Below are 26,113 nucleotides of genomic sequence, written 5' to 3'. Positions count from 1 at the left end.
TTGGCTCTCTCCAAAGTTGGGCAAAACGCATAAAAGCGCTAATTGAATAAGCAACCCAATGGATCATGAATCATTATTAGACATTTATGCCTGGCTAATGTCCAAGTTTTATATGTACGAGTAGGAAGTCAAGCAAAAGTGTAATCCAATATGGTGCAGTGCCAATCAAGTGGCTTGCAATAAATCCAACTTATCGAGAGATACATCTCTCGCCAAGTTTTCAAGTTCCCACAGCTTTAACTTTGCTCCCTGCTTCTCATTAATCGATCACCAAATTAATTATGTTAAAACTTTAGCTTAATTGCAAGCAGTTTTTGTTTTTCACCACCTTATCTTCAAAGCCACATCTCAAAGATGCTCGAAGTTTGGCCAAATTTAACTAATGTTCAATTTAATGAAATTAGTTAAACTCTCTGCGGCCCGTTGGAAATCTGAATTTCTAAACTGAGATGTGGGTTTTGGTGTGTTTTTCTGTATCTCAGTTTCAATATCTGAAACCCATAATTTTGAACGCACAAAGAGATTTATCTCAAGAGACTTATCTAAGCAAAACGCTTGATTATATGAGGCGGTGGGGGAAAAACGCCCGCACTGAGATCAGAGTATCGCATTCAGATTGGGTCCGCGATTCGAGTTTTATGTACGACATGACGATTGTTTATGAAACATTTGGCTTAATAAAGTAAGCATGGCATGTTTTACGATCACCTCCCCATCGCAGACCCCTCCCACAAAAACGCCGAGCCACTTTCTATGCAAAACGAGTTGGCAACATGTTCGTTCGGCAAAGTGCGAAGCCCATTAATGCCCCGCTGATTCTCAAAATATCTCTTCGGGGATAAATGAGCTTTAATTTGCATTTAGCTCGAGTCGCAGTCTCGCGACTCTGAGAACAAAAACTTCTAGAGACCATACAAGACCGACGGCGAGATTATGGCCAAGCGTGCACAAATTGACATTTATTTATATTTGAATGGCGTTTAGCATTCGGTCGGCTCTATAAGTCGCTATTTTATGGCTCTGCGTGGGCTTTCAGTGTCCCGGCTCAGAACAGCAGATACACAACACTTAAATCATATTTAATATTTAATTATTTCAGTCGATCGCACAATGGACACTTCCGGCAAAGGTCGAAATATGAATAATATTCCAGATAAATTTATGCCATAAAAACTCTGCTATTTGACATGCAAATGTTGTGTTTTATGGCCAATTTGCCATTAATTACAATAACTCAAGAGGCCGACTCGAAAGCCCAGCACTCAGATGCAAATTGGCCCGACCTTATGCCCTTCACAAGTCCGATAATACCGTTCGAACTAACCGTACAAAGCATTCAATTCATCTCCACTTTCCAATAAAATCCGTCAAATTAGAGGTGACAAAACGTCGATATCGGTTGAGTTTTTAATACGCTACTGAATCCAATTAATTATTCTTCAATTCAATTAAATTTATCTGGCTTAACTATTGAAAAAAAATGTCGCTTTTTAAATAAACAAACACTGAGTTAACTTGGATTTATAAATGGTTTAAGTAGTAAGAACCAGGACTAGAATTTAATACTTATATAAATATTGGCTTTTAATACATCCTTAAAATTGAATTTTTTATTGAACACTATGCTTAAATATAGGTATATTTTTTTTTTTGATTTTTAACACACTTCGCTAAAAAATGGCTTATGAAATATTCAGAGAACTAATTCTTAAAAATAAATAAATAAAAGGTCTAAAACTCTGTATTATCGGGTACTGCTACTTTTTAAAAATCGAATAATTTTTTTTTTGACACTTTATTTAAAATTAAAAAATAAAACCATTTTATAAGATAATTAAAATATGAAAAGAATTTGATCAGTATCCGATAAAATAAATTTAAAACGATAGCTTCTAATTAGGATAAGCTATATCATCGCATTTACTTCATTTATTATTGCCATTTTGCCATCTCTGCTAAGTTTCTACTGCTCAATTTATGCACATCTTCGCACCTTTTCGCTCCCAGCGGATTATCTGGGAATTGTTTGCCGGGCTAAATAACAAATTCGCCCATCAAATGCCACAAAGACTCTATCAGTGGCACATGGTCCGCACAAAAAAGGCAACAGATTGAACCAAATTTCATGGTCCAGGCAGCCACTCAGCCACCGGCTTATTGTCACCTCCAGCCTTAACTCGATGCCAAACTCTCCGACGCCGACGACTCCAACTCCAACTCCAACTCCATCTCCATCCAGTGGTGCGATTCCGATTCCGATTTCGATGCCAATTCCGATGCTGCCATTTCCATCTCCATCGCCATTGTGGCCAATGGACCCGTGGGCCGACTTGGCCCGAAAGGTGCTAAATAAGTTGCTCGAGGAACCACTTTCGTCTCCCTTGTGTCGTTGTGGGCCAATCTAAATATCTTAATCTGGGGGACTGCCTGAAAATTGGCTGCCCGATTCGGTTCTGTTTGGTTTGGTTTGGGATGGGATGGGGAACTGGGAACCGGGGACTCCAGTTTTTGGGACACGTTTGTTAGTGCGTAAGCTTTTTGATAGAATTGAACGATTAGAAGTCCATAAAGCGACAAAAACATGACAACTTACGCGGCGGCTTTGCAATACAAGGCGTTGCCAATGCAAGGGATTAATGATGCCAGCCGCTTCCCCATCTTTGTGGCTGTATCTCGATGTCGTTGTCGTTGTCGCTGAATATCAAGTCTGGCAGTCGCTCAGCGGCAGCTCCCAAGCTCCCCGTTCCAAGACTCCCCGCCCAGCGCCGCCCCGCTCCATCCCACTTCGGAGATTCAGCTCCAGTCCCAGCTCGTTAGTCGTTTTTGGTCAAACGAGATTGCTGCTACAAAAACTGAAAAAGGGTGGAGAGTAAAAGAAAACAATCTTTGTATAAGTTTCGTATCTGAGGGCGCAGCACTTTCAGCCGGAGGTGTCAGCGTGAGATGATTAGCAAATAAAACTTAATAAAGCCAATAAAGACCTTTTACAATAAACCAATTTTAAAATTACAAAATTGAGATTTAAATCGTTTTTATTAACTTTATTACCTGAGATCTTGTTAAATCTTTTAAGCTTTTTACGATATGTTGCTTAAAGGCTAAGCTATAAAAATTAAAATTCCAAAAAACCACGTTGTTAAACGATTTGGTTTAAACGTAGTAATGGTCGCGAAGTGTAAAGAAAATGGTTGTGAACAAAAAGTGCTTTTTAATTAATAAGCTTTACAACACTTAACATTCATTTTGAAACTAAAAGTTACCCGCAATGGAATTTAACATATTTTACTTAAGGTCAGCAACAAAGTTGTATGGCTTTCGACATTTCAATGACTCCTTTGCCAATTCAAAGCTTAAAAAATAAGTTTTTTTTATTAAGTACCTTAAGATTTCTAAATAAAATAATACTCTAGATGAAAAAGTTAAGGTTTTTAATTTAGTTTGAGGATGAATTTTAAGAAGATGAGAAAATAATGAAAAAACTTTCTACCGCTTGTTCAAGTGATTTGTTAATAGTTTTCTTGAGGCCTAGGACTTAATATTATTTTAGACAAATTCCTCCGTGAGTCACGCTGTCATCTTTAACTCAAACTGCCTACAAGAAGAGGTACAAATAATCGCCATGATCGTCATCATGCTGGCTCTTGTTGCTGTTGTCGCATTTCTGGGCGGATTAAGGCAGCCGTACCAGACCCAGCGACGACTCTGGATCGTCCGCAGAATGTCACCAGATCGTACCCCTCGTCCCTGGATCTCGTTTCTTAACTGGATCTCCGAGGTGCATTGTCCCTGCAGCCCGGAGACCATTGTGCGAAAGACGACGGCCCATTTAAAATGTGCGCAAATAGTTGCGCATGCGCGCAGTTAATCTGAAGCTGATTCCTGGGTTGAGAGAGAGCCAGGCTTTCTGGATCTCGAGCTGCGTCAGACTGTCTGGCCTGGTTGAAATCGGGATCGGGATCGGTACCGGGACCGGGACTCGGGCTAAGACTTTGCTTGTTAGTCGGTCCAGTCGGCCTGGCACTTTGGAGTGATAGTGATGGAAAGTGACACGTTCATGTTTTGTGTCATTTCGCAGCCATTTGATGTATTGTGACAAACATTCTTGGCCCGGCCCCTCGTTTTGTCGGTCTGTCGGTAGGAAGTGTATTTCTCATAGGGTTCTGCGTATAAAACCGAAGCGGTCGAGTTGTAAAGACTTGTCTGCGGGTGTTTACGAGCCTACTAAGTTGGTAGTTGCAATTCGTTTGTGATTAGCTAGAGTGAAAGCTGAGAAATTGTGGGAGCCAGATAAAGGAAATTGTAGTTACTATATGGCTTACCACAGTAAAAAAGTATAACTGCTGTTCATATAATGTGTGAAGTTCAAAAGTCTTTAATAATATTAAGTTTAAAACAAATATTACAGACATATTAAGTAATGTTGATTGAAATAAAATTAGCTTCCTCAAAGTAATAAATATTCTGAATGATATTTTTTATTAAAATATATATACAAATTAAATCTATTCCTTAAATATTTATGAAAATGTACCTTTTGAGTGAAACTAGAATTTAATTTATCTAACATTTACGAAATCTCATCAAATCACATGAGACACATTCTTCCATCAAAATGTCCTGACCAACGCAAAACCAAATCAGAAAACAAATTGATTTCAATTTAATAAATTTACATACATAACACTCGAATTGAGTTTCCAATTAATTTATTTCATGTCAACCTCACATCCGTCCCAAACCAATCGCAAAATGGCCAAACGAAAAAGGACCAGCAAATGGAACCCAAAATATTGGAAGAGCGGGGACGAGGGGCCTATAAAACCCCAAGCCAATAACAATATCAGTAACAATATACACAACAATAAACGAACGAAAACCAATTTACAATTTTATTATATTTTCGCACACGTATCAAGGAGGAGAAGGGACAGGATCCTACCAGCAAAATGGCCGAGTGTGAGTGGGAGGGATGTAATCAGAGTGAGCAAGGACGATGAGTGAGCAAGAAAACCAATAAAAATCGAAATTGTCGGATGCGAAACGGCGCGGAATTGAATGGGAATCAATTTGCTTGCGAATCATTGAACAAATTGAAAAGGACATAAGCAACGCCTGGGCACCAGCATACAGTATATCCACAGGATAATGCACACACATACTGGTACTCGCAAAAAAGTATGGAAAGGGGAAAATGCTGAAATTGCTTGCAAAACAAATAAACAACAAGGATGGGGAATGTGAGCGCATCTCGGCCGCCGGAATCGAGTCAAAAGTGTTATTGATCCTTAACCAGGATGCTGGCAGGGAGCTCGATGCAAAAAAGGCACGTTATGTGGCCGGGATAAAGGTCCTGCATATCTGTCTCTTTCCTCACCCATCTACCCGTCTCTGTCTGCGTCGCCCCACAGCGATTATGTTTGCGCAGCCATCTTGATTGGCAATGTTATAAAATAAATACACTACGAGGGCGGCATTGGCGGTGGGGGGCGGGGCACTTTCCGGAAACTCGTGTAACTCTGCAAATTCAGGGTGGTGCGGTGGTTCAGTGGGCGAGTGGGTAAGTGGGTAAGTGGGTGGGTGGGTGTTTCGGTGAGTGTGCTCTCGGATTAGTGCGCATTGCCAACAGCAATTGCCGCGGGATTTAGTCGTCCAACGAAAGCACAGTGGTTATGGTAAAGGTTTATTGTGAGAAAAATGTTGTTACATTCTAAGAATTAAATCTTTTTTATATTTCTGGATTGTTTTCAGCTTTGGATAAAGATCACCATGACTAATATTGTTTAAAACCAATAAAAGTAATTTTTCAGAAAAAACTTTACTTTACTTTCTTTTAAGATAATTATTTTACTTTCACTAAAAAACATTTTTGACCAATTATACTTTTTTTATTAAAAAAATATATTTATATATCATATATAAACAGTAAATATATTTTACAACTATTTGTCAATAGTATTTAAAAAACTGGTCAAATACATTCTATTATTAACCCACAGTACCTGGGGTAGATGAGGGTTTCTCTGGCTGCTGGTGGCTTATTGGTTTTCAGTGCCTCGCCGGTGGAAGGATAATGTCAACGGCTGACTGTTTGCCAAATTGAGCAGCGCAAAGTGCGAGGGGGAGGCTGGCTAACAGGATTCGGATTCAAAATCGGATTGGGAGTTGGGAGTGGTTAGACCACGAGCATGATGACGATGATGGGAATGGATGGGGTGAGTGGATGTGGCTGCCGAGCGATGATGACAACGGCAATAATAATTTCACAAAATCGTTTGTCATTTACGCATGGCAAACGGTTTTGAAAGTAAACAGCCGGGTCGTCATGGGTCCCCCAAATTTCACGAGATGGGGTAGATTCAGGGCAGTCTAAGCTTTATGGCGGGAAAGTGGCTGTGGCACCCCAAGGATATTTATGGCATATATATATTGTTCATTTCGCTGTTGGCAGGCAATTTTGTGACTAATGTTTGTTTAGCTGTCGTTGGACATTTGCGGCACTTTTGTGAGTTGGGGGCGGTGAGATGATTGAAGGGTTGGTAAGGTAAAGTAATTGTGGGGTAACCTCCAGATTTGGTGTTACATCAGAAGATGCACTGACAAAATAGTCTTTAAAAATTATAACTTTCAATAAAAAAAGGCTTTGCTTAAATTTAATATATATATGTACATCATATCATTCTGAAAAAAGTTAACCAAAAGTTAAGGGATAATTGATCATAAAATGTAAAAAATCGATTAATATGTCTTATTACCGATTAAAATTTTTAATAATATTAAATGTCAACACATATAAGCGAAAGAAAAAATCTGTTAACATAAAACCCATTCTCAATGAGAACATTTCTTTTACCCCAAATAAACTCTTGCTTTTGTGCTAATTTTAGCGCGATTTCGACATCGGCCCCACCCATTCGGGTAATTTTATACGGTCTACCGAAGCCGTTGAAGCATAATTATGATGATTTATGGAAACCACACAAGTGCCGCGACTCGAAACAATGCCAGCCGAATGCCACAGCGCCCACGCCCAAAAGCGTTTAGCTAAATGCTATATGAAAATATTATTATATTGATTTATGTGGCAGATCTGCACAATAGAGCGCCTCAAAGGAGAAGCCTTCGGAATTAATTTCCTGCCATTAGGCTGGCATTGTGATCGGAACAGCGCGGCAAGCGGCAGATCAGATTTCCAAAAAGACAGAAAACGACCAGTATCGAGGTCTGAAATTCCACTAGAAGAGTTAAACAAAATTCGGCCCAAGGCAAATCCAAGTCACAGGCGAAACAAAAAAGATCACAAAACAATAAAATTGTGTTTTATACCAATTTTAGTTAATTTCAGTTTATACGGCCCATCATTAACAAAATTGGTTCCGCCAAGTTGACAGCTCCGAAACGCGTTCCAAAATCCCAAAAATAAAAAATAAACTTGCCCAAAATTGATTTGATTGCACTCACCCTGCTATTTCCATTGTTCTGGTTCGAGTTTTATATTGGAAATGTTTATTGTTTTTCCCCCTCAAAGTTATGTAAATTAGATGACCACGGCACATATCATAAAAGTTAGGCAAATTCCAAGCCAGCGGCAACGAGGCGTATGCTTAATGTGCCATTAAAATCAATGACTTGACATGAGAAAATGTCATTGTCGGGGCCCCAAAAACAGCCACTCTACATACTTGACTATTTTACGAGCTCGCACACTCTGGACCAATTTGGTTTATCACTTCATGGATTACTGGGTGGTCCACGGACCTCAAGTACCGCGTACCTCATCCCTCGAAACAAGTAGCTCGAAAACATATGTAACCACCTCGAATCTGGATTCTGGATTCTCAGATCCCAAGTCCCACATCCCATTCCAGTGGCAGTCGCTATCCTTATGTAATTATGCATCCTTTGTCATGCCAATCAAAACTGAGATGGAAATGGAAATACGACACAAGTGGCACGCAGCCTGTGTGTCCTTCGACCACTTGAAAGGATATTTAAATTTTATGCTCAATTAAAAATACAATTTCAAGGTTCATAAATACGAACGTCGATAGCGTTTCAAATTAGTATGGCTTAGGGTTTTACTTTTACGACTGCTGGTAAGTGAGGAAATATAGTCATTTTTATAGGTTCAAGAAGTAGGGGATTATAATCGATTGTAACGTAGCATAAGGCCATTTATTAAGTGCGTATTTTGGTTTGTTAGGTTCTTTGAATTTATGTTTTTAAATTATAACAGTTAGTTTTAAATTTTTTTTTTTTTTGCTTTATATTTTGAAATTTTAATAAAGGCAAGTTATCATGTTATTAGTATTTAAAATTGAAGTACTACATTCTAAGTTAAGCAAACAAATTGATAAGTTAAAATTAGTTTTATATTGATTATCAGTTATTTGCGTTAATAATATAAACTAAATTTTGCTTGAAACGATATTTTTTGGGAAACGGAAAGGTTTTTCCCTTTTAAATGCTTTCATATCGTGATTTTTGCGCTGCTTCATTTGTTGCACGCTCCAACTAGCAGTAAAAACGATTCAATTTTATTCCATTATCAGCTAAAATAAGCACATATTTAAAAGCCCTCAATTACAGTTCTATATAAAATCTGCAGCCACCTACTATATACTATATATACTATATACTATACTATATATAAGGGTATATAATGTCTGGTATATGGGGATTAGCACCTGCTGTCTCTTTCCTTCCATTGCGCAGCCTCCCAAGTTGAGAGTAAACCGATTATCTCAGCATCCAGTTCGTGGGCTTAGATAACTTAGCATCCACAACCCCAGTGGGCGTCGACCAATCTGAATGTCTAAACGGGCACTGGAAGGAAGCGGGTTATGCAAGCGCTTAGATAATTGTGTCGCAACCGCTCGACGGAACAACAAAAACGGCCGGCTTCTAATTTATGTGCGGCAAGTGCTCGCTTTGGCGCTCATTTAATAATTGCACGAGGCCTTGAGGTCTCATTACGAAGGACGATCCAGCAGACCACTAGCCCACCAGTCCCAAATCCAGTTCCCATTAACTGAGTGAGTAATTAAACGAAATCACGCTGCAAAAATGCGACAAAGTGGGAAGTTTTAGTACATAAATTGTACTAAGTAGAAGGAGACAGGTAAACACGGTTATAATACAGTAAATGCTTTTCAAAAACATATAATTTAAAAAACTTTAAGGAGTTTTAGTATTTTCATTTTTTAATATCTTGGAATGTACTTACACTTACTTCTTTTAAAATCTATGTGCTATCTTTTATTGACTTTGGAAGAAAAATGAATTAGAAAACGTTTATGAAAATATTGGGTAAATTATGAATAATTATTTTGAATAAAAAACAATTGCTTCTTTACCAAATAAGTGTACATATTTTAAATTTTTTGACAATGAAATGAAACACAAAATTACTTTTTAAAACTTTAAATAATTTTCCACTTAATACTGACATAAAAGTTTATACCGATTTTAGAAAAAAAGTCGGAAGTGGTACAGTACGCCAAACTCTGAATGAAACCCAAAAAAAAATGAATGAGAAGTAAAACGACTGATAAACGACTTCAAAACATACAAAACGTTCGATTTAACTCGCAGAGTTAATAATATTATCGGCTTAAGACATTGTCGCCGATCCGCTTCGTTGTCCGCCAATCGATTTATTAAAATGTCAGAAACTAGTTTGCCTCCCGTCCAGCGCCCGAGCTGTCCCGGTCGGTTGGCGTGATATATATTTTGATTTTAATGCGTTATAATTTCGCTATAAATCACGCAGCCGGCTTATGACGAGCCGCCGCAACGCAACCTGCTGCTGGGAGTCTGAATTGGTTTTTTCGGGCTCGTATTATTATATCCCTACCCCGATAAGTCTGCCCATTCCTAACACTTTCATTAAGCAGTCGAAATTTATGGGCCCAGTCGCCAGTTCCACTTCAATTCGAATGCAGATTCCCTGGCCAACAGTAGCCTATTCAGATCGGGGGAAATATCGCCCAAATAGTTAAGCTCCGATAATGGCTTTTTAAAGAATTTCCTCTCGGGCCGATGGCTTACGGCAGCCGTCGTGTGGGGCGCTTTTATGGGTCCGAGGAGTTGAAGATTGAAAGATCTCCGATCCCAACCACCCAGCTAGAAAACGGTTTTTTTAATGCACAAATTCCAGAAGCAATTTGCATAAGTCACGAGAGGCTTTCTTCTCTTTATGAAACCATATCACCGGCTAATAAGGCTTGTATATTATTAAATGTTATTGATCGGATGATATGAATTAGGTAATAGAAAAGTGGTGGTCTGATTTTTGTTATTCCGATTCGAATGTTATTATTTCAGGGCATTTGTTTATGTCACGCTTGGTGGCTATTTTTTGCTTAAAAGACACAAATTTATCTGTTTTCCTTATACAATTTTTTATTTTATTTATTTATTTATTTTTTAGCATAAAAAATCAATAAATACCTAGCAAGATATATCTTTATATAAGACCACTTTTTAGTGATCTTACCGTAAAATATATTTAAATTAGTAATTTCCCGCAGTTTCTCATTTAATTATAACCCTGCTAAAAGTATTACACTGGTTATAACTGAAATAAACCAACAATCCCAACGCAAAGAACCCCTTTCGAAACACTTTTGTGTCCGTTCCCAGCTCTCCTATTTTTCCCTCTTCTGCCGACAAACTGCAACCCCTCTTTCGCAGCCATTAACTGCCTTTGTGCGTATTGTCAGTTAGTCAGTTAGTTGGCCATTGAGGCCATCAGTGCGTCAGTGGCCCGGGCCATCCGATCCATATCCGTCCGATCCGTCAACCCCGTTACGCCGTTTGTCGCCGTTAATTAGAAACTATTCAAAGTCTACTTAAGTGCGCACTTCCTGTGCTCTTCATTCCGTGGAAACGCTCTACATTCGCCCAGTGCGTGTGTGTTGAGGCGTAACGCAATGGCACATATATGTACTTATATATATACATATATATTTATACTTATACCCGACCCATACTGCGTGTATATCTTGCGGGCTGTAGTAATTGCGGCGCTGCCTCGAAACTAACGAGACAATTTGAAAATAATTGCCTAATATGACGGCCATTAAGCAGAGTCTGCTCATTGGTTGGTAATTCGTAAAGCATTCCCGAGTGTTTGGGGTTCGCTGAACTTTTATCTGTCAACGTTTTCGAGTGCTCCAGAGTCCCCACTTTATATACATATAAGCCCCTCGTGGTGTGGGGTCTGGTCTAAAGTCTAGACCGAGAAATAGCTGCGGTTTCTTTCGCTTAATACTCGAAATGCTCTGCTAATTGCGGACATTGTTTCAAGTGATTTGTTTGTTTTCGGCTGGAAGCGGAGTTGTTGATTGGCTTTTTAGATTTAATTAGGGGACTATATATATGCACACACAGAGAGAAATTATTATTTGATCAATGTTTGTCCCAAGTTACTTAGAATATATTTCTGTTTATTCTCTTTTTTAAATTCATTGTAACGTTTTGAATAAGGGTCTGATTAAATACAACAGATTTTATACAACATTTGTATTCATATTATGCACAATGTTTCGTATTTTTGCAGATATATAGTATTAAAAGGCCTAGTTTTTAAAGGTACTTTATCGTTTATGTATCAATTTTCTAGTTCATGAATCTTGACCAGTAAATAAAAAACTTGTATTGAACCATTTGAAGTTTTTTCATTACATCCTTAAACCATTTCTAGATGAACCTTAAATAATTTCGATAACTGTTTAGATGACATTTGGAAAAATATATTGCATAGTATTTTCTCTGTGTGTTAGCAAAGATTCCTCAGATTTAACCTTCCCTCTCCGATCAAGTTTCCAACGAGATTTATTTACTCAACTCAATCAAATGCTGCGACTAACTTCGACCGGGCTTAATTAATTAAAGTCAATCTCGATTTGTGGCCAATTAGTCTTGGGTTTCGTTTTGGCCGCTTTTTTTTTCAACCAATGCCGTCGGCCGTTTTGGCTTTATGTGGATCAGGTTAATTATCCGGGTCGAACTGTAATTAACTCTAAAAATAAACAATCAATTTGATGGGCATTTGGTTTTTCAGACGGCGATTCAGCGGCGTAATTGCTTAATTTGGTTAAGCGAGTTGGCCGAGTTGGTAAGACATGCAATAGCCGAATAAATCATTCGATTAGGGAGCATGAGCATCGCCTGGGAGACATCGCCTGGATTCCCATCCTCAGCAACCGACTGAATTCCATGTTCACATTTCACCCCAATTACCTTATCGCCGGCGACCCATTTAATTTATAATGTTTAACATCAACCCCCAGAACGAGTGTGTGTTTGTACTTGTGGTTCTGTCGAAGTTTCTGTTTCTGTTTAGGGTTCGGGTTCTGTTTCTGGTTCTGGTTCCCATTCCCCAAAGATACACGTACCTCATTCCCATCCACCACCAACGAGATTAACGGATGAAGTCAGCGCCTCACTTGAAGTCCGACCCGGGCAATTTTTCGGTTGGCATTAAGTGTTCCCCAGGGTGAGATAGATTTCCAGCCAAACAACCATCGACTTTACATCATTTTCATGGTCGTTTTTCCATTTTGCCGCTGCGGTTAGAGCGGGACGGAGTGATTCGGGCAGCGGCACTCTTCACTCTGTCAAATATTAAATTACGCTTGTTAAATTGTCTTGTTAGAATCAACTGCACAGAATCGACGCAATTTATCATATTTTAATGGGCTCCACTCGGAGAATCGGGACCGAGAATTGCTGCTTATCGGGCAGATATATAGATGTATATATGTATATGGATAGGAGGAGTGTCTCGGGGTATCGGAGTCTTGATAATAGTGTTGCCTCGATTGGGACTCTTTTTTTTTTTTTTTCTCCTCCGCCCTGAGCCGATGAGCAATGAGTTGTTGATTTCATTTGTAATGGACTTTTATTTCACTCGCCTAATGCCGGGTGTATAATTTTCGACTTTTTTCCGTTCGCCTCACCTAATAATTGAGCAATTGAGCTGGAACACGAAAAGCGCCTTAACATTTGAACTTGGAGCTGGAGCCGCTGTGAAGTGGAGTGGAGAGTTCCGCAGGATATCAGCGCATGCTTATTATCACATTATGTGCTCATAAATATTCCTAGGCAGGCTCCAGTCCCAGGCATTCATTATGGGGAAATATATTTATCGGGCTGTGTGCATTGGCCATTGGCCATTGGATAGGCAACCCAATTCTGGGCAGGGGAACATCGAACCCGAGTTATTGCACTTTTTATTGCAGCAGGATGGGGAGTTCCAGCTCGAATTTAAGCAAATTGTTGGGGTGGCGAGAAGCCAAGATGAATGGCTGGGTGGGTGAGAGAACGGATCAGTGGGCCCGACCACAAATTGGCCGAGAGATGGTCTTTTTGGTGGGTCATGGGTACTGCGAATAAATAGAGAAATCAATGGATCGATTCGTTTAGAATTTAGTGAAGTTGCCCGACCATAAATGGGAATGATCGCATTTTCTCATGAATAGAATTTGTATTAACGAAAAAAAAGTATCTGCAGCATAAAAAATAGCCACTTATCCCGTCAAATTATTGTCCATCAAAATGTCCGCACCCTGAGCACAAAAACTAAACGGGATAAAGCCCCCAAAATGATATATGCCGATATATCCCGGTGATATCACGCAATGCCTTTCAATCTTCGCATATTGAACACATTTCACTGGCCAAACTTTTTTAGCCGTTTATTAACGACAAATTATAATTAATTGCATCGCTCACGTGATGGAGATCGAGCAGCCTGCAGATACATTTCAGCAGGCCCAATTTATTTTTGGGCTGCAGGTGTGAATAGGCCACGCCAAGGTCCAAGCTCAGGCCCTCAAGTCAACAAAAAATAAAATGAAATTTGCGCACAAATATCTGAAAATCCAAACTGCATTATGGCCAGACATGCAAAGTAGGATGGGATTGAGGAATAAAGGGAAGCTGGAGCCATACATCCACTGGGAAAAATATTTACATTTTTATATTGATATTTTAAAATATTATATGATTCCAAACAACAATAGTTATGTAATTAATTTGCAAGCTGCATTAAAATTCTAAATGGAAGTTTTGTTACACATAACTCTTTTAAAACCAAATAATTTTAGAAATTGTATTTTCAAAATATTTAAAGTCGTTTTTTCTGGGTGTAAGTATATCTACAGCTGAATGGATGTGGATGACGTGCCAGGCACAGCAGGACTTTTCTCAATTCGAGGCTCGCAGTTGAAGGCAAATGCTGCACAAAATTATTAACACGATTTAAAACACTTTTATGGCATCGCCCGCTGTGAATGAAGTTGTTATGCATTTTATCGCGAGATTTCGCTGAATTTCGAGGCGATAGCAGAGGGATTCCGTGGGGACTTCGGGGAGTGCAAACCAGTTGAGCTGGCCTTATGAAATTAACGCTTCAGCCGGCAGTTTTAGCAGCACTTACTTAGCCATTCCTTTTTTTCCATTATTTTCTGTTCGCTTGCCAAGGCGTGCAAATCAATTTTGGGAACAATGTTGCTCGCTTCTGCGGTAAATCCCATTTTATTTGTTGGTTTCGTTTTCTATTGGCTTGTTATGACTGAGTGCATTTGACGCTTTAAATTCCGTAGAACAATGCAAGAGAACAACCCTCGAAAAGTGACAAAGCCGAACCAATTCAATTTGAGAATTTCGATTTAATTGTCCTTGTGTTTTCGCTTTATTGTATACCTTTTTCTGCCTTATTGGGCATTTATTGTTTGGCCTGTTGACTTGGCACAAAATGTGCTAAACCGCCAATCCTATATTCCCAATTTTTCACGGAATCACACAAAGCGGCAGTCCTTGTTCAGTTGAAATCAAAGCGGCAAGAATAGATCCTTCGGTGGCAATTGTAAGACAATAATTGGACAAAGGACTGCCTGCCAAAGCACGCGTGAATATTTGTTATAAATTTGTCAGCCATCGCACAGCTGCCATCCTGGCGACTCCTTGAAGATCCCAAACACGGATAGTGGGGCGACACCTCCGAGTCATTGCATTTCCATTAATTAAAGGCTGTCGGCAATCGGCAGTCCGGCTGTTTTATTGGCCCGACTTCGGGGATATCTCAATCTCCACGCCCGCGTTCCGCAGTCCTTGATCCTTTGTCCTCCTAAGTGGACATCGTTTATTGCACGCTTTGTTTGCCGGCCTTTTCAAAATTAGTTGCGCTATTCAGTTGGCCTCCTTTTGGATCTTCAGCGGGCTGTAAATTACCCCGGCATATAGCACATATAAACATATATATATAAACTGCATTTCCCCTTCAGCCGATCCCGCTGCAGTTGCTGATTGCACCCACACGATCCTTTGTGTCTGCGAGTGCGAGTATCTGCATCCGCATTTTGCATTTTGCGTTTGGCTCTCTGCATTTGGCACATGTCCCCTCGTTTAGCAGCTGTTGCTCTTACCAATTCCGATCCCTCGTTGGTAGCGAAATTATGTTAAATGACTTAATTTATAATGTTTTGTTGGGCTGCCAAAAATGGAGGGAAGCGTGCAATGCGTTCGCAATAAAAACGGAATTCCATTGCGGAGTGTAAATGTCAAACCAAGGGTTGGGGCACCTCGATAAGGAATATGGGGTGTGAGTGGGCATTACTCAAAACGGTGGTATGAACGTATGAACATGCTAATTCCGTATGTAAATGTACGAATTACAGTCAGCAATTTGGCAAAGGACTTATGTGGTGGTTGGCAACATTGAATTGAGTTCAGAAATTAAGCAAATTCAATATCAGCACCACTAAATGAACAGAATTTTTAGCTATCAATAAAACCACATTTTTGGTTTATCAACAAAAGCACGATTAATAAACTTTAGTTTTCAAAACTGTCTCAATTAATTAAATTTCAAAAAATTAACAGCATTTTAAGAGCAATATCTTAAGATCCCTAAAGTTACGTTGCTTTCACAAAAATGAGAAAAAAATTTACCTTTCTATAGATCCCTAAGAATTGTACATACATAATATATTACAAGAGCATTTCAATATATTTTAGACACAATTGAAGTTTAAAATATATTACTTTATCTTTTAGTGTAATTTCTTAAGTATGAAGTAAGACTAAATACCAAGTTGTTTGAATTTTTGTTTTGATCTGAGGCCTCGGTACACAACATTTACTTAAGATTAAACGTTTTTGGATTATAACTAAATCACCTTTTCCTTTCTGATATGAATTACCACTGGGCAAACTTTCATTTATAACAAAGTTGGTAATTTAATAGGTATCGTGTTGGCAGTTGAAAAGCACCTGCCTGTCGCCGAACCAATGATCAGTGACTGGCCCAGTCAAAATCGAGGGGCCTGCTCCTCAAACCTCTCCTTGAATCCCCTTTCCGAGAATCTCCTCCCATGTTGGCCTGTTTTAAGCCCCCTTTTAAAGCGATCCACGCAGGCTACAAAGTTGTCAGGCCATTAAGCTGATTGAGTTGAAATTCGGAGCTCATTTCCCATTACAAGTTGATCAGTTTTCTGAGGGCAGGGGCGGTGGAAAAAGAGGCTACGGAATGCCAGGGGGGAGGGAATCGATCCCTTTTAATTTTACGGCTTGTTTGCTTTCACACTATCATTGGGAGCAGAGTGAGCGGGAAAGGCGATCAGCGACTGCTCCACTTTCGTGGCCATAGCCACCTGCCTGCCTCTACCCGCCCTACCAACTTGTACCCCCCTTCTGCCTCCGCCCATGGCGAGTCCTTGGGCTGGAAGCATTTCCCGTTCGCAATTTTCACTCGATCCCTGGCTGATTATTATATTGTACGCACATGTTCCGCCATTATGGAGTTATTATGATCAATAAGACAACTTAAATGCTGCAATTAAATCGAACCAGCGATTTCCTCCCCCCGCCACCCCTGTTTCTCCGCGTCCACTTCTTCCTCGTCTTCGGGTTTTGTTCATTTACTGGTCTCGCGATCGCGGCCCAAATTTGAGACTTCGCAGCGCCAATGGCATCGTATATATATGTAAGTTGGGATGTACAAATAGGACAAAAATATTAGGAGCTTGAAAAAAACTAGGATCAATAAAAAATATAATAATTATTAGTTAAGAAATATAAGTGCTATAATAATATTAAAGTTCAGAAGACATTGCTTAAGTGCCAATAACTTTTATTTACGAATTGTCCTTACAGTTGTTAATAACTATTTTTGATTTTTGGATTAATTCTGAACTATACATTTCTATATAAATATATATATATATATATATATATATATATATATATATATATATATATGTATTTAAGTGCATATAATTGGTTTCAAATATCTTCAATTTATGAAAATTTTTGACCAAGGACACAAAACCGAGCTCAAACCTACTATTTTGACCTCGTCTGTACTTAGTTGTCTTCTCTTATTTTCTCGAGCTGCGCGTAATTGGCGCTTAATTCTCCTGCGGGATCATTTAATTTTACGAGCCCGGCCAATTGATTATAATGGACGCCATCAGACTTTTACAACATGCTAAATGCACGCGTAAACATCTCGATCGTCGCGGGGAAGGGAATGATGAGTAGGCCTCTCGAGGATCGGATCTGAAGATCTCCGTCAATCAGAGGCCCCCAGATGCCGAGATGCAGATGCCGAGGATCGATCGCGGTCCAGCGAACGATCGGTGTTTGTGTTGAGTGGCCGTCGCCATTAGGCAAATTCAACGATCGATTGCCGCTCCACTTCACCACCACACCACACCACCGCCGAGCCACCTGAACCAGCGAAACAACGAGCCACCGAGCCACCGAGCCACCGAACCGCCGAGACGATCGCGGATGCTCCAGTCCAGCCAATTTGAGTTTTATCGACGGCAGCAATTTGCAGTTACTTGTGAACTACCTGAGAAGCCGTTGCAGTTCGCAGATCGCAGATCCCAAGCCCCAGACACGCATCCGTATTAATAACCACAAAAAATAACGATCGATTGCGGTTATTAGAGGCAATTTGGCCAGCAACATTTTCTCCGCTCCGCTGCGGGTTTCTGTTTTTTTGTTTTTTAAATCTCGTGTTTTTTTTTTTTTTTTTTGATAAATCGCTCCAAATTTATTGGTTGATTAAAAGTTATTGCACCAAGCGCCTAAGTGGTTAATGATACCCATACGAATACGTCTGCGAGTACCCAATCTGCGCACAAACATTTGCACTAGCCTGAAATGAATTTGATTTTAATTGACAAACGCGTCAAGCAAGTTGCAAACAAATTGGCCAGCTCGATCAGTGCAACAACTTCATCATGGCCGGCCGATCGATCAGGTTGGGCATCGGGTATGGGTATGGGCATCGGGTATGGTTATGGGGTATGGAATGGGTATGGGTATGGGATATGGTTATGAGTTTGGCTATGATATGGGCGGAGACGGAGCTCCATTAGCCGGGCGAAGATCTCAAGCTGCGCTTCTAGCCGACAGCTGCACTCCCCGATCGTTTAGACCATCCTCCTCCACCTCCTGCTCCCGGGACATGTCTTAATGACACATAAATGATCGTCGTGCGACTGGTTTTGCCCTGGTGCATTGGCAAAAGTTGCCATTTCGTTGCTACTTCCATTGTCCTGGCTGGCCAGTTGTGTCCTTGTCCTTGTCCGCTTGACCGCTGGCAGGGGTGTCAAAACCGGGCAACCTTTTGACATATATTATATATACCGTATACCCCCCGACAATGGCCAGTCGTTTATTAGGCAAACAATGCCTTGAAACGGCTCTGAAGTGCCACTCTCATGACGGCTCTTTGTGCGACAGCTGAGCCAGGATCGCAGGACAATGCCAGGATCGGGGATCGCAACGTGCCGCCGGCTATTTACATATGGTTTAGGCCCAAGTGTGAAATTTTCTCGGTTGTCCTTTTTGAGGTGCCTTTAGATGTGCCTCAATTCATCTAAGATGTTTGTCGAATAATTGACTCGCCATTATTGAGCCTTGAAGTGGATCAAAAAGACTTACCGTCTTTAGAAATATATTTTCGCATTTAACAGACTTTGATTGATTTCTTTTTTTATTTTAAGTGTTTGTTGTATTTGAGTTTTGACCTGAGTATCAGTTAAGTATAATAATAACAAATTTTAAAAACTGTATCTTCAAAATAAACAAAATTCTTTTTTACAAAGCAAATAAACTAAAAAAGTGTTAGCTTGAAATTTAACACATTAACACATAACACATTTCTTGGTCTCACCTGAGCTTAAAGGTAGTTTTCTGCAAAATGTGTGAAGTATGATTGAGTCTAACAGGAAACACAATGTGCCATTAAGTAGATGGGTGCCCGAAATGATCGATAGGTCGGCTCAGTTATGTATTTGCATACCGGACATTAAGCCCGGCAAATTATCAGCCTCGTGTGCTGGCAATTTGCAATCGTGTCGGTAATTGCCGAGTAGCTGAGACACAAACTGAAACCGAAGCTAAAACTGAGGCGGTGGCTGAGGCTGAGATCAGAGCTTTCCCTTTATGGGGCGGACATAAAAACTTATTGACAGGCCAGGGACAATTACCAAATTGTAAACGATGCCCAGGCCCTCGAGCGAGCACGCCGGAGAACCAGAAATCCAGGGAACAAGGTGCACCGGACTCCTCATTAAACTGCACTTAACGAGCATCGATTTATGGGCGACAAAGTGGAGCCTCGATAAAAGGGCGGCCAGCGAGGCGAAAACTGGGCTAATGAAAGCGTTAATGTAACGTGTCCAGCACTAGAGTATCCTCTTACCAACGATAATGATGGTGCCGATGTTGTGGCCATGGATCTCCTGGGCTCGAGTCCCTGCAACTCGTATTTGTTTTAAGTCACTTGGCCAATTGCCAGGCATTATTCATAGGTTTGTTTATCCCTGAGTACAAGCCTGTTTTACAGAACTGGCAAGCACTTCAAAAATAAGTATGGTAACTAAACATAGCATTTCCAATATCTCAACTTAGCTTCTTTATTTAAGGATTAATTATATTTTTTCTTTAAAGCTTTATGTATTGACAGACTAAAACTAATTTTCAGTTTCTTTTTTCAGTTTCTATTACTGGTTTGATAGCTGAACAATTTTAAATTTCAAGGGCTCCACATAATTATTTAAAAATCTTGAAGCACTAAACATTTTTTTAAACTTATTTTGTCGCATAAAAATCGCATACAAATTTGAAAATCGGAAAAATTCGAGTAGCCCTCATTATCTAACAAAGAGTTCGAACATTAATTAACCTGCTCTTGAAGTGTTAAGTCATTCGTTCTAAATTAAATTAACTAATTTTGTTCCGAATTTATTTTATAAAGTTAACTTAAGACCTAAATATATTTTTTCCAGTGTATTTGTGTATCCGCCTCCGTGTGCCACGTAAGTCATCCTGGAGCTGGGCCAAGATTTCCGCTCGTTGCGTGGCCAGGAATTTGAATTTGAACGCCAGACATTTGGGCGTTGCACGGTTGTAAATTCATTTGTTAAACGATGCGCTCATAAAATTTGCGCCCTTTTTTTTAACGGCCCCAAGAAGAGCTGGTCGCAGACTCAGGGCCAAAAGCAGTTGGAGGAAGTTGGCTACAGAATGGGTTTCGGGCCAAAAGGACAAAAGGAGGCGTGGCCGACTTCCAACGCGGGATGAAATGGCAGCAGTGCCATTCTGGCTCTGAGCCCCCTTCTTTTTTTGGTTTTCCTCTCCCCAAAGGCAGATAAAAAGTTCAACAGCAGCGCGATTTATTTGCCCGTCTTCTGCGCAGACACGGCGCCAGCTGAGCAACATTTTTTCGGCCGGCCTGGAGTTTAGACCCGGCTTAAATTCTACTGTAATTATCTGTCTCACCGTACGCACACACGGAAATTGCGAGAAGAAATTTCAGCTAATTTGCCCACATTTAAATATACAAAAAGGGAACCTCGACCACTCGTCCAGCTGCCCCTTAGAGCGTGTTAATTCGACATGTTTTTCGCCAGCGGACCAGGGACATCGGGACCATTTAGGGCCGAGTATTTGCACTGCCTCGTGAAATTCATGTGGATTTCATGGAATAAAAACTCGCGTAAAAAACGTCAAATTGCAACACCTCGAGGGCACACACAGCCGCAGATACCGATGCAGAGGCTCAGATACGGATACAGGCACAGGCAGAGGTACAGGTACTGGCACTTCTGGCACTCGGGTCCCAAACAGAATCGGAGCCCAGAAACCGAAACAGAATCCAGATCCAGAAACCCAGGCGTACCCAAGTCCATAAGTCAGTGGTGTCCCCCCGCCTCAACCATCGTAATAATTGCGTATCTGGCAGATGCAATTTATCCGTGAATTTGTTTTTAATTTTCAACACATTCGCTAATTTGATTTTTAACTTCGTTTCGAGCACTGCCTCGGTCTCAATCACAGACAGCCACGGCCAAATTGCTGCACCTAATCGTGAGTATGAGGATGGCCTGGACTGAACTGAGGGATGAGGGATGAGGGCCCCTGGATAGGACGTTGGAGCCAACACCCGCTTTCATTTATAATTTTGTGCAACTCACTTTGGCCCAGAGCTCTGAACTAAAAGACCCCAGCTCAAGAGCACTGCAAACAAAATTGGGATATATATTGATGATTTATTACAATATTTTATGTATTTCAATCAATAATTCTTTTTATGAAATTCAGTATTGAAAACTATTGGTTTACTAGTTATTCCCAACACATTTTGTCTGGAAATAAGTTATTGTGCATACAATTATCATTTCTTTAAGATTTTCATCGATTGTATAAAAATGTTTTAATTGTTTGGTAATATAATTTTTAGGTATATATTTGGTACATTATGATGGCATACAAATAAAACTACAAAATATCAGGTGCCATCCTGAATTAAAATTTTTTAAAGACCTGTGTAATTATTATAAATTTAAGAATTACAAATTATTATTGTACTTATACTGTTATCCCTGTAAATGCCATTAAAACTTAAAATCGAGTTTTTTCCTGTGCAATGGCTGTTCCCAAGTATGAAGTGTTTTTTCATCCGCCTTTCCCTGGGCTTTTTGTATCTTTTTTAGCTGCACGGGGCGCTGCTTGTTAGTCGCGTAATTTATGTTCCACCAGATACTCGTTGGCGTTGCTTGGACCAACTTCCCCACGTCCGAGGACTCCCTTCCCGACTTGCAAGTGATTCTCATCCTCCCGATCCTACTGCTCCTTCGCATGGTGTCTCTGCTTATTTTCTTATCCGTTGTTATCCGCGCTACGAGTTGTTTGCGCAGGCGCAACCCAAGGGCCACGGGCAAAAAATGGAACGAAATAAAACTACAAATCGATTTTCAACGCAATGCGTTCAACGTTCGATGGCCTTATCCTTGGCTCCTTGGCAGCAAATCCACGGTAAGCGTGAAGGGATTAGGGTCTATTAGTGGTTAAGGCCAAATTGACCAAGATTGGTTAACAATTGGATTAGAGGCTCTCAATCGAAGGTTTTTAAATATGTTTAAATAAAATAAAGGTAAATCAGCGACCTCTTAATTTACTTATAGTGTTATTTTAAATATAAAGTTATGTTTTAATTGGATTGCATTTTTTAAATGTACCTGGCTTTAAACCAAAATTTAAAATAATGTTTTACCCTTATACATTATATATATTCTATAATTCAAGACACCATTTTACTTATTGATAAATATGTGGACAAATTTATAATAAATTATCAAATAATTATTTTACAAATAATTTTTTTTAATACAAGAACTTAAATTTATTACCTACATTACTAGACATAAAAAAATCTAGTTAAACTAACTGATGTCTAACTTCAGGGACTTTAAAAAACGATAATCAAAATTTTAAAAGTCACGGGATAAAGGCGACCCCATTAAACCTCGCCTCCCCCTGGTGACCTCATCAAATTGCCTGCTCCCCGCTCTCCCGCTCATCCCACCGACCGTCTCCTCAGCGTTTTTGCAAATCGCCCTGGCCCGAACGATATTGCCATTGACTCGGCCGGGCTACCACTGCCAGCCACTATAATCCACACCTTGGCTTTATGGCCAATAATTTTGCAGGCAACAAGAACATGAACCGGAAACATAACAAATCATAAATTAAACCCTCGTTAAGCGAACTTATTGCCATTGCTGGTCGACGGAGGGGTCTCGCCCATGCGCCATAACTGGCCAACTGAGACCACTGACCACTGAGGGCCCCTCGCCCAAGGAGCTTGAATTCTGCACTGCTCTGCTCTCTTCTCCGGTCCGGAGTAATTTGCTTCATCTTTATGCCTTTCAGTGCGTGGCTGTGAGTTTTATTTTATGTTACTACTTGTTTAAATTATATTGCGCTATTAAGCGAATTTAATGAAAACGCTGCAAGGCCCCTAGAAAGAGGAGCAGTTATAGGGTTTTATTTTTATTTTTTGTTTGCTTTCTGGGCTCCGGCCTCGTTAGGTGTAAAATAAGACCCAGCAAATCGAACGTGTTGAGCCCGATGATGATGATGATGATGATGGGTCTGGGTCTGGGCAGGATGGTTGGTGATCCCAGGCGCAGAGGCTGAAACTGGCCAATTGTTTTGGCCAGATCGGGCAGCAAAAACGCGATAAAGATAAAAATCCCTGGGACAATCAGTGGACATGCCGCACAAATTGCGCTTAATCCATTGGCATTTCATTATTAAGCAATTTCGAGCTGCAAACTGCAAACAGCAAAAAACCGAAAATCCGCTCAACGCTCGGGGCAATTTAAATTTTTATGCAATTTGTACAAAAATGCTGTTATTCTTGCACAAAAGTAGCATAATTATTTCCGAGAAACGGTCGCAGGCAGAAAAGACGATGAACCGAAAAAACGCGACTGTCAACCAAAATCATTGCAGACGACACATTATCCTCACGGCAAAACGATGCTAATCCATCACGGACCCTCAAGCTCAAGCCTCGGGCTTGACCGTACACTGAACAAAATAGCTTGAAAATACATTACCAAAAAATATTGAAAGCAATGAAGAAGGTCTATTCTTGATCCTGATAAAAATTCCTAAAACACTGAGTGTTTTGAAAAGTGAAACTCACTTTTGTTGAAAGTGAGTTACAATTATTTAACCTAAATAAAAATCGAATTCCCCTTTTCAGAGGTCGTTTTTTCCTGCAGTGCACTTCCAACAGACGAAATGTCACTTAAGCATTTTAGTGGCAGGGCAGAACAGAGCTTTGCGGACGGATTCCTTTCGCTGAGCTAACCAAGTGCGATCTGCGATCAGCGATCAGCGATCGGTTATGAGATCAGTACCAAACAAAAGAGCTCTCACTGTAAACGAGGCCGGCGAACAAACCCCAGAGCCAAATCACGACGCACAGTCTGGCAAGACGATTGTGGTCGATCGGTGAATTATGCGCGACATCATTTTAAATCGTTGTAGCAACGTCAAAGCTAAACACCGATCAGGTCAGCCGAGGCAAGGAGGCAAAAAAAAAACCAAAAAAATAAAGCAAAACAAAATAAGTCAGTCAGAATCGGAGGCAGTCTGAGATCCCAGTCCTCAGCCAAGATCCCTTGTCCATTGTCTTTGGGTAGCAGCCACCCTAATTGATGCAGCACGGCCATAAATTTTGATCGGCCAACGATCCCCAGCCTGCTCCCCTTGCAGCTGCAGAGGGTCCCAAGGATTGCCATGAATACATCAACGTGAGCCCTTCTTTATTTCGCTTAAATCCACGTCCTCCTTTTGCTCAAAATCTGATTCCAAAACTTCAACTTCTTCCGATTCCGAAGTTGAATGTTCTACTTCAAACCCGGCGAACGAGAGGGAATACTCCACTTCGCGATGCTCGGCGGGACTGTAGTACATCCCAAGGACACCCTCGACCAGTTCCCATTTGGCCACCTCAACGGGGTCGTCCACAAAGATGATGGTCTGCTTCAGATAGGTGCGAGGTTTCTTGGGACCTGTGGAGAACAAACGCCTGACTTTGCCCATGGGTCGGGAGAATCCAATGTCCGTATAGAGAGCCACAGCTCCCAGTGGGCAGTCCTTCAGACCCCTCATCTTGAAGGGCACCCTAAAATTCTCATCACATACATTGGCAGTGCAGAGATCGATGGTTTTAAGCAGAAACTTCTCGGTCACAAGCTGCTCCCTGGCCACATAGTCCTCGATCAGGCAAACGGGCTCCTCGACCATATAGCTCCGACCGGGATAATCCGTTTGTGGAAGGATATTCACTTCGATTGTCTCCCGCCGATGCTCCGCTATTCCGCAGACAAAAAGCTGAGCTACATTGGGAATAATTTGACCGCCCTTAATAAGCCATTTTTCTCTGGCGTAGATTACCTCCTTGAAAAGGGAGTCCACAAAAATCGAGTGACTGCGAGAGAAAAATAATTTTTACTAGAGAATCATACATAACATATGTATATTTCCAATCACATATGCTTTTCGTGCTCAGTAGGAATTTTTAAAAATAATGTGCTAAAATGTAACCTTTAATTGGATTTACCTACCCCATCCACTCAGACACTATAACATCCACTTTCTTGAGCCCACATGGCAGCAGGATTTCATCAATATCACCCTCGACGAACTCAAAAATATCCTCCTTTTCGGTATTGAAGATGGCTTTCTTAACGAAGTCAGCACTTTCCACGTTACCCACGGCGATGACCTTGACTGCACCCGCCTCCACGCTCATCAAACTAAGCAGTCCACTGCGACAACCCACGTCCAAAACTATCTGCACAGAGTAGCTGCGAAAATTATATATTTTGGAGAGTATTTAATAACGTTTTACCTTATCCTTGAAGAGCTTTTCATACCGCCTAAATATCCATTCGTATGCTCTGGAGGATACGATATCATTAAGCATTCCGTCCGCCATGTCTTTAAGAATAGCCTTCTCTAGATCCATTTATGGTAATGAAAATAATATAACAATTTCGGTTTTAGTGAAGTTTTTTAAATGTCACACTTTGAATGATAACTATATAAACAACTTTTCCAAAAATGATCTATCCAATTTTTTAACCATTGTTTAGAATTTGTTTAATTTTGTGCTAATATAGTTGAAATATTGTATTATTATTCATTTTTGGTTGTTTCTTGATGTTAAGCAAACTTAAGATCTAACCAATTTTATTCGTTAAGTATAGCATTTTCCATTAGTCAGACC

General features: G+C 40.3%; 1 protein-coding gene across 1 annotated transcript; it reads right to left on the bottom strand.

Annotated features, from left to right (window-relative positions):
* Positions 1 to 24,627: 24,627 nt before the first annotated feature.
* LOC108139110 (probable protein arginine N-methyltransferase 1.2) lies at positions 24,628 to 25,918 on the bottom strand. Its single transcript, XM_041709161.1, has 3 exons — positions 25,761 to 25,918; positions 25,449 to 25,691; positions 24,628 to 25,312 (listed from the first exon to the last, which is right to left on the bottom strand). The coding sequence occupies exons 1-3, from the start codon at positions 25,850 to 25,852 to the stop codon at positions 24,628 to 24,630; spliced, it is 1,020 nt and encodes a 339-aa protein (XP_041565095.1). The 5' UTR covers positions 25,853 to 25,918.
* Positions 25,919 to 26,113: the final 195 nt, after the last annotated feature.

This window comes from Drosophila elegans, unplaced genomic scaffold (genome assembly GCF_018152505.1).
Source record: "Drosophila elegans isolate 14027-0461.03 unplaced genomic scaffold, ASM1815250v1 contig_476, whole genome shotgun sequence".
In the NCBI taxonomy this organism is placed as follows: Eukaryota; Metazoa; Arthropoda; class Insecta; order Diptera; family Drosophilidae; genus Drosophila; species Drosophila elegans.
This window is presented reverse-complemented; position numbering and strand designations above follow the sequence as displayed.